Source organism: Elephas maximus, chromosome 6 (genome assembly GCF_024166365.1).
Source record: "Elephas maximus indicus isolate mEleMax1 chromosome 6, mEleMax1 primary haplotype, whole genome shotgun sequence".
Taxonomy (NCBI): domain Eukaryota; kingdom Metazoa; phylum Chordata; class Mammalia; order Proboscidea; family Elephantidae; genus Elephas; species Elephas maximus.
Window position 1 is genome coordinate 61,584,302 of NC_064824.1, and position 15,308 is coordinate 61,599,609.

The window sequence follows — 15,308 nt, forward strand, 5'->3', positions numbered from 1 at the left end:
ATTTCCACTCTGCCTATGTACACAGGAGAAACAACAAAATAGAAGAAATGCCTTAGGAGGTACTGATTTCTCATGTTTAACCAATGGCTGAATAACTGTCAACCATCCCTATTATGGCAAGAACTTGATCTGAAAGTCTCCAAGACTAAGATTTTGTGATTCTGTACCCTTAAGTTTTCCTGCGATAAGTAGCATCATGATAAATGGAGAAAATATTGAAGGTGTCAAGGCTTTCATTTTACTTGGATCCACAATCAACGCCCACTGAAGCAGCAGTCAAGAAATCAAATGATGTATTGCATTGGGCAAATCTGCACAAAAGACCTCTTTAAAGTGTTTAAAAGCAAAAAATGTCACTTTGAGGACTAAGGTGTACCTGACTCAAGCCATAGTATTTTCAACTGCCTCATATGCGTGCAAAAGCTGGACAATGAATAAAGAAGTCCAAAGAAGAACTGATGCCTTTGAATTATGGTGCTAGAAAAGATTGTTGAATATACCATGGACTGCCAGAATGTTCCTTAGAGGCAACAATGGCAAGGCTTTGTCTCACATACTTTGGGCATGTTATCGGGACGGACCAGTCCCTAGAGAAGAACATCATGCTTGGTAGAGTAGAGGGTCAGCGAAAAAGAGGAAGACCCTCAACGAGATGGACAAACACAGAGGTGTCAACACTGTACTCAAACACAGTAACAGTGGAAATGACACAGGACCAGGAAGTCTTTCCTTCTGTTGTACATAGAGTTGCTATGAGTTGGAACCAACTTGATGGCATCTAACAACAACAAAGTTTTTCTAACTATAAACACATGTGAAAAAATATGTACAGCATAGTGGTTCAATGCCATTTGTTACTGTCTATCATCAAACAGGAAGTAGCTCTGGTAGTGCAGTGGTTAAAGTGATTAGCTAACCAAAAAGTCTGCGGTCGGAAACCAACAGCAACTCCCTGGGAGAGAGACGTGGCAGTCTGCTTCCATAGAGATTTATAGCCTTGGAAACCCTATGGGGTAGCTCTAGTTGGAATCAACTCCACCACAGTGGGTGGATTATCAAATAGGAGCCCTGGTGGCTTAGTGGTTAAGAGCTTGGCTGCTAACCAAAAGGTTGGCAGTTTGAATCCACCAGATGCTTCTTGAAAACCCTATGGGGCAGTTCTACTCTGTCCTATAGAGTCGCTATGAGTCGGAATCAACTCTATGGCAACGGGTATCATCAAATAGGTCACAGATTTGTGTTTTATAAGACTTTAAAGATAGTATTATGATATTCTGTTTTTATAAAATAGTTTAAATGCTTTCCTACCCAGAGACAGAAAAACAGAATAAATGACGTTAAGCGTCTTCTTAGATATACAATTATAAAACTATTTTTCAGGGTTATAAAGTCTTTCCTTGGTAATTAAATTACATGAAGAATACAGAATTTTCATTTTTTAAAAGGAAATACACAGTTTTAATAGATCTGTTCTTTAACTATTTTTAAAAGCATCTTTCAATTTTTTTAAACGAAGATTAATAAAAGATTAACCAGTGACAGTCTCCCACACTTTTATCAATTCAATTCACCAAATATTTATTGAACACCTCTTACACTGGACAGCATGTTGAGGAGATTAAAAGTAAAAAATGAATTAGACGTGGTCTGCTCTCAAGGAATTTTCTGTTTCATAAAAGAGAAACACAAATGCCCAGCAATCTATAAAAGGAGAAAGCTCATGATAAAAGATGGAAAGGAGATTTTAACGAAGTGCCTAGGGAGTATCAAGTAGATGTCAAAATGGATCCCAATTGGGGTAGCTCATAGAAGTATTCTTAGATGATGCAACATTTGAAATGAATATAAAAGTCCTGGTAGGATTTCAACAGGTGGAGTATAGTATTCCAGGCAGTAAAAAGGAGATGAACAAACACTAGTTGCTGAGAAAGTAGATGGAAAGAGGGAATTGTATTCAGTTCGATAAAGATCCAACTTTCATACTGATTTATAATTCATGTATTTTTTTAAAAAAGGAGTTGAGATCCCTAATTCCACTACTGTTTAAGTTCATCTGCTTGTCAGTCTATTTAAATCACTTAAAAGGAAAAAGCAGTAGCTTACTAGTACTCATCAACTTTCGAGGTACTAGAATTACTGACACTTTTGCTTGCAATCAATTAGTAAGTACATTTAATGAATGGTTAGCATCCCTTCCGAAGGGTTCAGCAAAATGATAAATGGTCCTTTTCTGACTGTTTCCAGGACAATTTCTGGAGCTTCTTTAAGGGAAACAAAAATCTTTTTTTATTTTTTTTATGAGCCACTAGCAAGGTTCCAAGTTACTTAAGCTTGCTAGTCCATGACCAAGCAGTCATGGATTATATGCAACCAGAAATCTTACACGTCATTTGGATCAACTCTCTCCCTTTATAAAAATGTAAAGTGAGCTCAGAAAGGTTAAGTGACTTACCCAAGGTAACAAATACGACAGACTATAGCTTCTGCTGACACTTTTCTCCACATTTTCACTTTGTTGAGGTACTCTTACTATCGTGGCAGTAACGTTCTCAAGAGTCTTCATAGAGTGTCGTTGAACTTCAGCCAGTGGACTATCTCTAGCACATATAATTAGTATATTCAATTCTCAATTGATATTTCTATTTCTATAACTTCAGACCAGGAAGGGAAATATTTTTTAAAAAGGGAAAATTTTAAGTTCTCATGAGATATAAAAGTTTTTGGTTCAGGGAAATGGTTCTCAATCCTCACTTTATATCGGAAACACCTGGGGAACTTGAACATTTTCATTTAATTTCTGGGATAAGAGCACAGATTATCAGAAGGTTTTGGGTTTTGTTTCTTTTTCTTTTTTTTTTTTTTTCTTCATTAAGGTACAAGTAGTGTTTACAGAGGGGAGCCCTGGTGGTGCAACAGTTAAGTCCTCTGCTGCTAACCAAGAGGTTGGCAGTTTGAACCCACACAGCAGCTCCCAGGGGAAAAAGATCTGGCTATCTGCTCCTGTAAAGATTACAGCCTAGAAAACCCTATGGGGCAGTTCTACTCTGTCACATGGATTGCTATGAATTGAAAATGAACTCGATGACGCCTAACAAAAAAAAAAAAAAAACAATGTTTACAGAGTAGATACAAGATTTATCACCAAACTTTGCTAAAATCAAATCATACATATATCTACTTCAAATGGCTTAAACTGAGGATATGGCAATAAATACATTAATTTCCACACAAAACCTCAAAAAAGACATACCAATCTTCAATGGACTTTCTTCCATAATTTTGTTTCAGCCTAAGCAAATTGAATATTTTGAGGGAGAAAAGATTCTAATAGTAGTATGAATCATCTTTTTCAAATCATGGGGAGGAAAAAGGAAAATAGTTCTTTTAACTTGGATGGTCACAAATCCATGTACTCCTGATTTGAATATAAAATCTGCCATTTTATAAAGGGAGAATATAATTTATTGAGGTTTCAGTGCTGCATACTATTCAAGGTACACTAGTCACTAACTAATAATAAAGGATCAGTTTTCTCACAAAATTATATTAAGATTTAATTTAAAAGATTGTCAGTATCATTTTTAGCAACAGTTACTTGAAAACAGTCCTTATGCTTAGCTTTACCTCAACAGCTTTCTGTAATTTCTTTTCTCTTATTTCCCCCTTTCCTATTAATAACTGTTCTTGCCAAGAAGGGCAGTTTGCCCATGCCAATAAATGCTGCTATACTTTTCCCCTACTCCACAACCTAATATTCTCTTAATTAATTCAAACTACCTCCTCATGATCTAAATATCATATTCCAGTGGCTCAAGTGAAATTTCATTTTCCAGATGATCAGGTAATAACCAGCCTTGCAGATAAACACCGAAAAAAAAAAAAAAAATTACCAGCCCCTCAAAACAGCTCACAGGTGTGGGTGAGACTGGAAGCCAGCACACGAAGATGGATAAAACCACAAGGTTCTGGGTAGTTTGCAAATAGCAAAATGGGAAGAAAACCATTTTGCCTTGGCCCAATGCATAAGGATACCTGCAGGGTTGGCTGTTAGAAACACAGAAAAATATGACAAATGTACATTTAGGTACACATGTTCAATATAATTTTACACCAGCAGCACCTCCCAGACAACAGCTTAGTGATAGTGGCATTTTATTAAAATAGGGTAGATTTCAAGGAAATATAATTACGTTGGGGTAAAATTGTGGGTTTTTGTCTGACATTATAAACAAACCTCTACCACATGCTAATTGGGTATCTTTAAAAATAAACAGTACAAAATAGTTTCACTGCAAGGTCTTTTTACCTTGATGCTAAAATAAAACAAAACAAAAATTAAAAACAAACAAGATAAGCATTAATGCATTGTATGCACTCATTGACAGACATTGAAAAAAATGAAGCATAATAAAGAACTTCCCATAATAGATTTTTTTCCCAATACTAATTGGATGTCAGTGACAGAAAGTTAACTCAATCATGTTCAAAAAGGGGGCGGGAAAAGGATTTTGCATGAGTACTAAATTTTTCTCTTTCTAGAGAGACACCAGCTCAGTATAATTATCTATTTCTGAATTCTTTAGTGCTAGTGTCTTACCATATATCAGTAAATCCATATTGATGGTAGGTGATACTCTTAAAATTACATAAAACATATTTTTCCAATTAAGGAGCGTTTCTCATATTCATATTATGTTTAAAATCTTCCTGCAAAAGACTAGGCATTGCTCATGTAAGACTAAAAAAATTCCAAAGCTGGTGATATTTCTTCCTTCCTGTTTGTCAGACAAGGAATCAGGCCACTTGAGGTTCCATGTCTACATTTGTGTCGTATCAGTATTCTCCCTCCAACATGTTGCTTAATCTGGATAATGCAAATGAAAATCTCACTTTAAAGGAGAACTCTGCCCCAACACTATTGGTGAAGGATACCACGGTGGGGGCAGGGGGAAAAGACCCACATTTTTTGTAAGTTGGGCTTAAAATTGACTCCAGATTTGTGACTCATGAGCGGAAAGTCAGTTTTAATATAAACGTGCTTTAAAAAGTAAAAATGGCTATTATTCTTAACAAGTTACATACTGAGTATTATTCCTTAAAAATGACTCATAAAATATCTTTTTAAGTACTTACAGTCATGAATATGTTCTTTTTCTTTTACCTCTGCTTGAATGTAATTTTTCATTTTCCAGGAAAGAATACATTTTCTAACTAACCCCGTTAACCTAATTACTCATACAGCAATACCAAAAGTGTCCCTGACATCGATACCTTCGCAAAGGAATGTATCTATGCACATGCACGATGCAACAGCATATGCCATTTAGATAATCAAAACTGTAGTTTTTTATTTAAAATATTCCTCTGGAGCCATGTAATTTCTAGTAGTAAAATTTAGCAAAATCACTTAAAGTTTGCAAACATTAAAGGCGCCCTATCCTCATCTGTTTAGCCATACACTTAAAAGTATTAACTATTAAACTTAAATAATGATAATACTCTGTTTATGTAATGGCATTTGTTTGATTTTAACAGGGAGATAGTAATGATGATGTCTTCAGCCTTAAAGAATCTTTTTATTTAGAATTATCAGCAAAATTCAAATAAGTGAATCATACCTAATTATGAATAATAATTTAGCATCATTCAGGTATATGATCTAAGAGAAATAGTTTACAATCTTAACTTCAAACTGAAATGGAAAGAGATGTAAGTAGAAGGGAAATAAAACTATTTTTGGCATAGCAATGTACTATATTGCCATATATTTACCTCAATTCCTGGTTTAATCCTTTTTAAAACCAAATATTTAATATGAAAATACAACATACTAAGGGAAAGGAATAACACAAGAAGAAAGGATCCCAACTGAAATTATACTACAGAATTTGTAGACAGATTACACAACACAACGTTTAAAAGTCTGCATTGTGGTGAACTACCCATTAAAATATTTCAAGTTTACAGTATGCTAATACTTTTAATGCAAAAGTATCATAAGCTGTGGGGTTAATTTATAATCAAATGGGACCCTGTTATAATAGTTATTTCCAAGCTTCCTTTCATTAAAGTTCCTATCAATCGAGAGAGCAATGCCTTGTTATTACACAGGGCAAAGTTGTTTTTTTTTTTTTTCCTTAGTAGGCCCCGTATATAGTATTTCTGCCCACAAAGTATAACTAGGCATTCAACTAGGCTCAATTTTTTTTTTCTTCCTCAGAAATATCTTTAAAGTTCCTCCCCCCCACCCTCCCCAAGTCTTGGATTACATGAAAAGAATAGTTACTTTTCCAAGCTCTTTGATATTTCCCTTCTTGGCAGAGTCATCTGATGTAAGAAACATCTTTTGAAAATAAATTGTGTAACTTCAAGTGCACTCAGATCCATACTTGCTGGACATTTCAACATGTCTCAGTTTTGATTTGAAAAAGCCACTTGACTTCAAATTTTAGTTTTAGGTATACTTAATATGACGCTTGATCCAAACGAGAAGTACCTTGGGAAACAACAATGTAAATGTTTCATCCACCCCTCAATACAGAATACTCAAAGAGGGAAAGGAGTCCCAGATGGTAACTATACTTAATATTTAGGGGGAGGGAGGTTATTGTAATACTAGTTAAGAAACCAAGTTCACACTGTTAATATAACATACTGAAAGGTTAATGTTACTGAATAAAAGAGTTACTTTTCATCTCTAACACAGCTGTCACCACATATTTATATAGATACAGTGCCACTTCCTAACCATCAAAATATTAATACTATTATTTTTGTGTTTGCCCCTCCTCTATGACTATCATGCAATGAATTGTGATTTTATTTTTTAATGGCCAGAATTCGCTAGATTAAAAATACTAATTTTACTTGTACCTGGACCTTAGGAGGGGTAGTGGTGGTGCATGGCAGCAGAGAACCTCTCAAGTTCTTACTACTTTTTACGAATCTCACCAAAATCCTCTCACCCCAATTATTCTATGCTTAGAGAATAGCCATTTAAGTATGCATCTGCATGCAAACAATTAAAAATGAATGTAAAAGAATAACTGCATAAAAATTCATGTGATATATCGGAGCATATATCAGGAAAAGGGCTACATAAAATAAAAAGCAAATATTTCAGGTACCAGTTCATTTATACAGAAAGAACAGAAGATTCCTAATGGCGTATTTTTCCATCAATTCTCACTCAACTTCTATCTTTTTAGGTAGAGGCACATGGAATAATTGTGGAGTAGTCAGTCTTCAAGTGGGAAACCAATGACTTACACAAAGCAGGCCCTTGATGAAAGTTTGTGGGTGGTGAAGGCAGGGCCGGCTTCGTTGCCGTGCAATCTGTGCAGTTGCACGGGGCCTCACACACAGAAGGGCCCTGCGCTGGGTTTAATACTCTGCTCTGGCTGTCTTGAAATTCTTTATAATTTTTGAACAAGGAACCCCACACTTTCATTTGGTACTGAGCTCCATAAATTATGTAGCTGGTCCTGGGTGAAGGTAACAATGTTTGTTGACAGTGAGGACAACAAGTCAAAAGAAGCGCAAAAAGTTTACAGCAACATATAGAAAGCCATGACTTTACAAAGTACAACTTCTTAAATTTTATTTTGTATGTTACTGTTTTCATGAAAAATATTTTCTTCTGAGTCAAAGTATGAAAGTAAAGGTCACCAATTCTCAGGTGAGTTTACTGTCACATGTATATGGCATGTAATTATCAGTTTTTTAAAAAAGCATCCAGTTGCATCCAATGAAGCAAACATTAGTTAAGTTGGGAAAAACAAAATCAGATTTTTTCTTGCTGGGGGAGGTGGAGTAAAATGCAGCTTCTGTTCTCTTGTCAGCAATATACCCACAAGTAGAATGGAATAAATATATAAATCCAGTAGGTATCAAAACTCACAGGAAAGGAACTGAGTAAAGGTATTTTCAACATTAAGCTATTGAGAAAAACATTTAACAGATATTTTACATTGTGCATTCTGCAAAAAAGAAAACCTTTTTTTTTTTTTTTTAGTAATACGTCACTAATACTTGTTTTAATAAAATTTGCTCATCATAGGAAAATGAGAACAAAATCTTAAGAAGCAAATTGTCACAGATTTAAAAAAAACTTTCTAAAAAATATTTCTCCCATTAAAACTTAAACTACTTAATCTGGATTGCAGGGTAAGAAAACTTTAACCTTGGGACTCATATAATAAATCAAATACCCTACTTTTAAGATGCAGCAGTTTCAAAAATGATTGGAAGCAGCGATAGTATAAATGCTTTCTGAAAGTCATAATAGCTTAAATATAAGCAAGCATATCCTTTTATACATATATTTAACATAAATACATCTGAATTGAAATTCTTTGAATTTACTACTTCTAATTTTTTTTTTTTAAGATACCCAGAAACAACAGCCCACCATATGCAATGTTAAGCAAAGTGTCGATATACAAATAAGACAACAAGCAGATTCGTAGCATAAAATACATAAATATTATTAACAGAAAATTCCATATGATATCTCATGTTTTGATGGTTTCTGGTCATCCATCTTTTCTGCCTCATCAGTTTTCTAACTAAAGCCACTATCGTCAACAGGTTCCGGACAGAATGTGCTATACTGATGCAGAGTTCCAGGGCAGGCATCTGTGGGACTGCCCTAAGAAAATTTAGCAAACCCACCTGCTTTGGATTTGCTTCAAACTTATCAGTACAATTTATTCTCACCATATTTCTGTCTAACTCTTATTTCTACAATCTACATTTGTTTTAGTAAGCATCCCACAAACAAAATTGCCATTTAAGTTATAACGTTAAAAATATCAAAAGGAGCAGTAATTAGCAATCATGTCAAAGCAGCTGATGCTTAAGCTTGAAATTTCTAACAGAAGTTAAATGAAACAATGAATGCCAAAATGATAAAATTCAGATTTAGGAAAAGGGAACATAATCACAAAATTCAGCTAGGAAAAGCACTTGCCAAATAGGCACTTACTTACAGACTTTCAAAAAAAAATCTTTCCTTTTTAATAGACCCCCCCCCCAAAAAAAGTTATAATCTGTGTGTCTGTCTGTGTTAACTGAAAGGTGGAACAATTTTCAGACTTGCAGTCTTCCAAGTGGTTACCAAAAATAATTTCTAAATTCAGTTGCTTTTAATAAAACATTAGCTCTTGTATATGCCAGAAGAAAGGGACAATTGTATGAAGTTTTTGTTTTTTTTTTTTTTTTTAATGCATTGTTTTCTGTTCATTTGTTTATTCTGGTTTATCAATGACTTAAGGAAAAAAGCAGATATGCTGATTAATCAAGTCTTATTGATCTGTAGCAAAAGTCAATATTTTGCACAAATGCCTGCAGAACAATTTCTCCCAATCAAAAATGTATAAATCAATTTAAAATCCTGGCAATAGAATTTATTCACTCTACAATAAATGTGGTACTTTGTAAGCATAGTAAATGAAATTTGTACTGAAGAATATACTGATGAAAGGCAAAACAACAAACATTTCTATTACGCCAAGGCTCTAGGAACAAGCTAGAAAGTTCAAAACATAAAAGCCTGCAATTGTTTCAAATACACCTAGCAATTCTGCTGATTTTGGACCATTAAAACTGATTACTTAATTAGGCAATCATTCAAGCCATGCAAACACTCACACAGACAAAAACAGAGAGGCATTAACATAGTCGTCTTCACCTTGAGATGAAAATCCTGAAAAATGTTGTAGCCACTCAAACTTTCATGATTTATCCTCCTGCGTAAACTAACCAAGATATGAAATTCTAAAAGGTGACGCCCTGAAGCTCAGGGAAAAAAATGAATTTACCTGTAATGATATTACTAATTTGTCTTTTCAGGTGGCTAATATTCTAAACTCTCTTAGAAATGCCAAGTAATAATACATATTGTCTCTATACATTCTTGGAACCTCTATTTCTTTTCTACCCTCTGGTCATATTCTTGTATTATCTAAAACTAATTAATGCAATTTCTGCTCTCTCATATGTCTACCAGAAGTACATGCTTATAAAAAGGTTTTTAAAGTTCCTCCCTAAAAATGAATAAAAACAGATTTTCTGAAAACTCAGCTACATGAGTCTTAAATATGACTAAAGACAAAAACCCTATGTTTTCACTCAGAAGATATCAGATACAGTTTGAAGAATCTCACTGATTTGGTAGAGTCAGGAAAAAGAAAAATAGTTTTTTTTTAAGGATGTTACTTGAAATAATTCCAAATAAACCCTATAAACTGTCTTTCAGAGAGGAGAAAAGCAAGTCAACTCACACATACAACTTCCAAACAGAAGTCTTACCCTCTTCCAGGAAAATAACAATGAGACTTTATTACCCTGCTATGATTCTTTTATTTCAGACATGATTAATTAACAAGTATTACACTTCCCAAAACTCCCACCATGCTCTCCCCTGCCTATTTGCTGATAAGCCCACATGAAATAACAAGTAGCCACCAGCAGCATAAGCCAAATTATCCAAAAACTCTGTTTCAAAAAAGGAACACTTCTCTCATATTTTAGCCTCAAAAAACTGAAACAGGCTGCTTCTACCTGCTTTTACAATTTTTTTTTAACTTGGAAATTCTCTTAACAATACCTTTTAAATTCTGAGTAATGTATGTAAAATATTCAGTATTCAAGAAGACATGGCATGTTTAATCTAATATCTACATTTTTAAGCGGAAATTCTGAAAGTCTATGTGGTACATATTGATCACCACCCACATGCACAATTAATAAACAATAGAGATGATGTGTCCAAGCATGTTATAGAAAAAAAAAATATGTTTCTTTCCCAAGTGAAAGCTAACTTGTCACAAATATAGTGGAGAAAGTAAATAGGAATAAAAGGACTTAAAGAGAGGGACAAGGGAAGAGGCAAAGTCTAAAATTTGAATGAATGAAAAGCTCTGACTTTGCATATTCTCCCAAAGCACTTTTTCAAAACAATCCACCCTTTAAAACTATCTGATTTCAAAATTTTCATGTGAGCCATGAATCGAGCCATAACTGGATTTATTGTAAGTATACATACTTAAAGCAACCATCAATTTATAAAGTCTAGGATTTCCCCTTCAACTGTTAGGTCACACATAGTACAAAAAACTTCACACACAGTACAACAGTAATAAACAGATCTTGTTGGTTCCAGGAAACTTTTTTTTTTTTTTTTTTTAATCTATACTGGTCAAAATACCCCTTTTTTTTTTTTTTTTCTGTTGTATTAAATTTAGGATCAAAAACATCAAAGCAGTTTCCACCTCAGACCTAACTTTTAGAGGATCAATGTGACAAGGCAGTCCCTGATAGATGTTTCTCTTGATAAACGACTTGTTCAAAAGAGACATTGTAGCTTTCATTTCCTGACCACAACACACTTTTAATTTGCAACAGCAGAGCTGCTGGAGTGTGAGCACTTGCCACTTTCCAGCCTTTTAGGCTTGTAGCTGATTCCTTTAGGCCACACATTGGAGACAAACAAAATCTAGAAATAATCAGAATAGTAGAATTACAAAGTAGGAGTGACTAATGCTACTTAATATATACCTAAGTGTCTACTTTTTATATGTATTTAAACTTCCCCCCTCCCACAATGCTAGCGTATAATAACAAGGCTTCTAAGTGAAGGTCTCATTTGCACACCGGGCATTTAAACACACAGGGAAATAAATTATGGGGCTATTATTTAATAGTAAGCAAAGATTTGGGGAAGGGGGGCAATTTACACACTTAAATCTGTGGCTAAATGTCATGAATTATATGATTGCCTAAACCAACATTTTTTTTTGTTTTTTCCATATTACTGTAATGATTATTATTACTACTATTCAGAAATCACATTTAAGTATCAATACGGTGAACAGTCGAACCATCCAATTTCTGCTCTCAGCACATTGTCCGAGCTCCGATTTAAAATTTATAAATGTAATATCCTCCTCATCACAGGCAGCAGCCCAATCTGCTCTGAATATATATTACAGCTTTAACATCACAGAGGGAAATCGCCCATCTGGCAATCCCATTCGCTCCAACAGCTCCGGGGGAAAAAAGCTGTGCTCGCTCTCTCCTCCTTAAAACATTTCTCAGGGCAAATTATGTGCATCTAAAATAAACAGTCTTCTTATTGATCGCTTCAAAGTCAACAAGTTCCAAATGCAAAATTCAATCAAATCCTCCCTATCGTGTAAGAGTGGTGTGTGTTTAGGTCAATAGTCACCAGAGTCCAACCAGAAGAGTATGTCGCACAGCGGCTCTTGTAGTCCCTTTCCTGGCATTCACATTTGTGTTGAGAGAGCAGTGACCACAGTCACACTACAGACCCCTAGCAGCTTTGCCTCACTGTTATTTCTTTCGTATCTTTTCTCTCCCTCTCTCTCTCTTTTCAAGAGTGAGTTCCTGGTGGTGGGATAAATGTAACAACAATCCAGCTTAAAGTGGACATATCCTTTGGTTATGCAAAATACTTTAACATCTTTTTTGTTGTTGTTGTTCCCTCTTAGTCTTAATTGAATATCACAAAGTGTACACACTGCATGGCCACAAGAGCTATTGAAAACCGCCTCTCATTCCATTTATCTGACATTGTTTTTTAATTTTTGTAAAGACAGAGGAAAGAGCAATTTCAAACAAAGTCAATTTCAGTGCCTGATTATTTAATTCTGTCACAGGTTAAAAGTAAAAAGCACTGACAGGCAGACAAGTGGATAGCAAAAGAAAAAAAATACAACGAACTATAACTGTTCTTAAAAGAGACACTAAGGACTTTAAGCAATCAAAATACACATTTTATTTTCATGTGAAAGATACCCCTTTACTCACTCACCCGAAAATCCACACTCAGAAGAAATGATTACTCCACAAAGTAATTATTGAGAGAGCAGATACTCAAACTGCAATATATTTAAAAAAAAAAAAAAATTTCTCTCCAGTTTGTGTGTGTACATATATATATGCTTTCATTAGTAAGCGCTCTTTCCTCACACTCTCTCCCTGTCCTCCCTCCACCCAACCCCCCTCAAAGAAAAACCCACACAGAGTTTGACTAATTTACATACCATTTGACTCCAGCAGTTATATAGTACATTACTAGTAACAGGCAACTTCAGGATTACAGCTAAAACCCATAAAAGTGGACTCAAGTAATATATTAGTCAAAACTGAAATATATAAACAAGTAATTGCAAGAGCAAAAAAGCACTGTGACAGAGTAAGATATAGATAAATAGATAAATAGATATATATATATTTTAAAGCAATTATATATCATGAACATCTGTTTCCCAGGCAGAATCTTCGGTGGTTTTATCATGCTATTTAATTTGTCTTCCCTATTTAGATGCAAAGGAAGTAAATTCCAAAACTGACATACCATAAACACTGGTGCTACTGATCATTTCTTGCTGGCAGCACAAAAAGCTGAATTGGATTTCTCACAAGCAGGAATTCCAAAGGTTGCTTTTCATTAAAGCCACTTTTCCTCTCAGCTATCAAATGTCACTGCCTTGAAACGTGGGCCCTTTCGTCAGGTATTCATTTAACCTACATGCATATAATTAAGGGGGAAAGCAACATCAACAAAAAGGGGATCTCAGATCACAAGAGAAGAAAGAAAGGAAAAAAAGCACATGACCAGGAATGCAAGTCCATGTCAATTTCACTCACTCCCATTGAAACTAACAAGAGCTCCGGGGAGGACGGTAATAGGATCAGTGGATTGTATATACCATTAAATTATACATCTTTCTCTCCCGTTCCTTGCCAACAATACGCCCACCACGCTGTACCCCCTCCAAGATGATGTGCTTACATTTTTCTGCAACCGATCTTCTGACATTTTCACGTTCCCCCAGCCACGAGATTGTAATTTAACCTCAACTTTTTGTGTGTGTGCAAGATTCTTATTTACACTTCTTATTTACTTAGAAGTTAGTTCCCGAAGAAAGTCTAGCCCCACCCTGTGCCTCTGCTTTATTTATTTATTTCTTATTTTAAGTAAAAAGATAGTAATAAGAAAGCCCAATATAACGGAAAACGAGATTCTTGCAATCGCGAACTCTTAATCTCATACTATTGTTACAATGATTAAAACAGCAGAAATATGCATTACGTTTCAGGGCTACTTTGTACAGAGAAATTATACAGCAGGTTGGCGTACAGAATAGATACGAGTGCAAATTAAGTTTACTATTTACGGCAAAACTGGAAGATCTGTTTTTACTACAGGTCTCGGTACTATTTATGTTCTTTAAAAAATGAAACAAACAAAAACAAAAACAAATTTAAACAGATGATAGGAAACTACGAAGCTCTTCTTACCTGAACGCGCGGAGCGAGAACCCGATAGGTTAGCGTAGCATCGATCCGATGTGTTTGCTGATGAATGGAAGCTCGGGTTAAGTGAAGGTGCCTATGATTTGAAATCATTCCAAGTTTTTGAAGGGAAGACGGACTGCAGCCTCTGCCATGTTGGAATTTCAAACCCAAAACAGCTGCTTGCAAGGAGCCAGCATGCCAGAGGCTGGGCGCAGGCGCAGAGCGCCGCCGAGCCAAATTCAAATCACTTTCACACTAAGAGCCAAAGATCAGTTTTCAAAGGAGAGACGGAGAGAGAGACAGAGGCTGCCGTGAGGGAGAGCAGACGGGAGGCAGTGGCGAGAGGCGGGCAGTGGAGAGAGACCGGCAGCGGGAGTACCGGGAGGGAGAGGGAGAGGCGCACGGAGCCCGCGGAGCTGGAGGGGGAGAAAGGGAGGCGGGAGGCGAGCGAGCGAGCGAGCTAGAGGCGCACCAGAGATTCATGGGCAGGGAGGGCTCAATGGCTGCGCCGCGCTGGCCGGCCGGCCGCTCGGGTCATGTTACACGGCCGGGGCCGCGGCGGCCGCCCAGCCTCGCCAACGCGCTCACGCGGCCCGGAGGGGGCCCGGAGGTCATGATTACGCGCGCGGGGACCTGAGGCTCTCCTCGGCCGCACACTCGGGCCGCCCAACCCCGGGAAGCAGGAGCAGTGCCTTGGGGGGAAGGGACCTTGCTTTCCCACGCGTGACCGGCCGGACCTGGAGCGCCCCAGCCAGCGTTGGAGGGCCCCGGATAGGGCTCCGCGGCTCCTAGGCCCGCGGGCCCCTCTCTGCCCACTCCCGGCCCTCTCGACAGCTGGGGCCCTTCCACCGGTCCTCACCCCCCCAGGACACCAAGAACAGGACAAGGTCTGGCCCTGAGAAACGGAACCTCACCCACACTCTCCCCTGGGCCCCCAAGCACCAGCCAGAAAATGACTTTATCTGCCAAGAAGAGGCAACTTC

At 36.7% G+C, this 15,308-nt stretch overlaps 1 protein-coding gene across 7 annotated transcripts in view; it reads right to left on the minus strand.

The window, feature by feature from the left end:
- The window catches only part of FIGN (fidgetin, microtubule severing factor), a 138,105-nt gene extending 123,229 nt beyond the window's left edge, over nucleotides 1-14,876 (minus strand). For 2 of the 7 annotated variants that reach the window (XR_007517838.1, XM_049887316.1), the window contains exons 1-2: nucleotides 14,329-14,871; nucleotides 13,382-13,551 (exon numbers count right to left, since the gene is read on the minus strand). Coding sequence is in view for 3 of the 7 variants with exons in the window: in XM_049887316.1 (XP_049743273.1) it covers nucleotides 13,382-13,406 (25 nt within the window). In the remaining 4 variants the exon portion in view is untranslated. The other 5 variants (XR_007517836.1, XR_007517837.1, XM_049887318.1 and 2 more) reach the window with 5 other exon arrangements.
- Nucleotides 14,877-15,308: the final 432 nt, after the last annotated feature.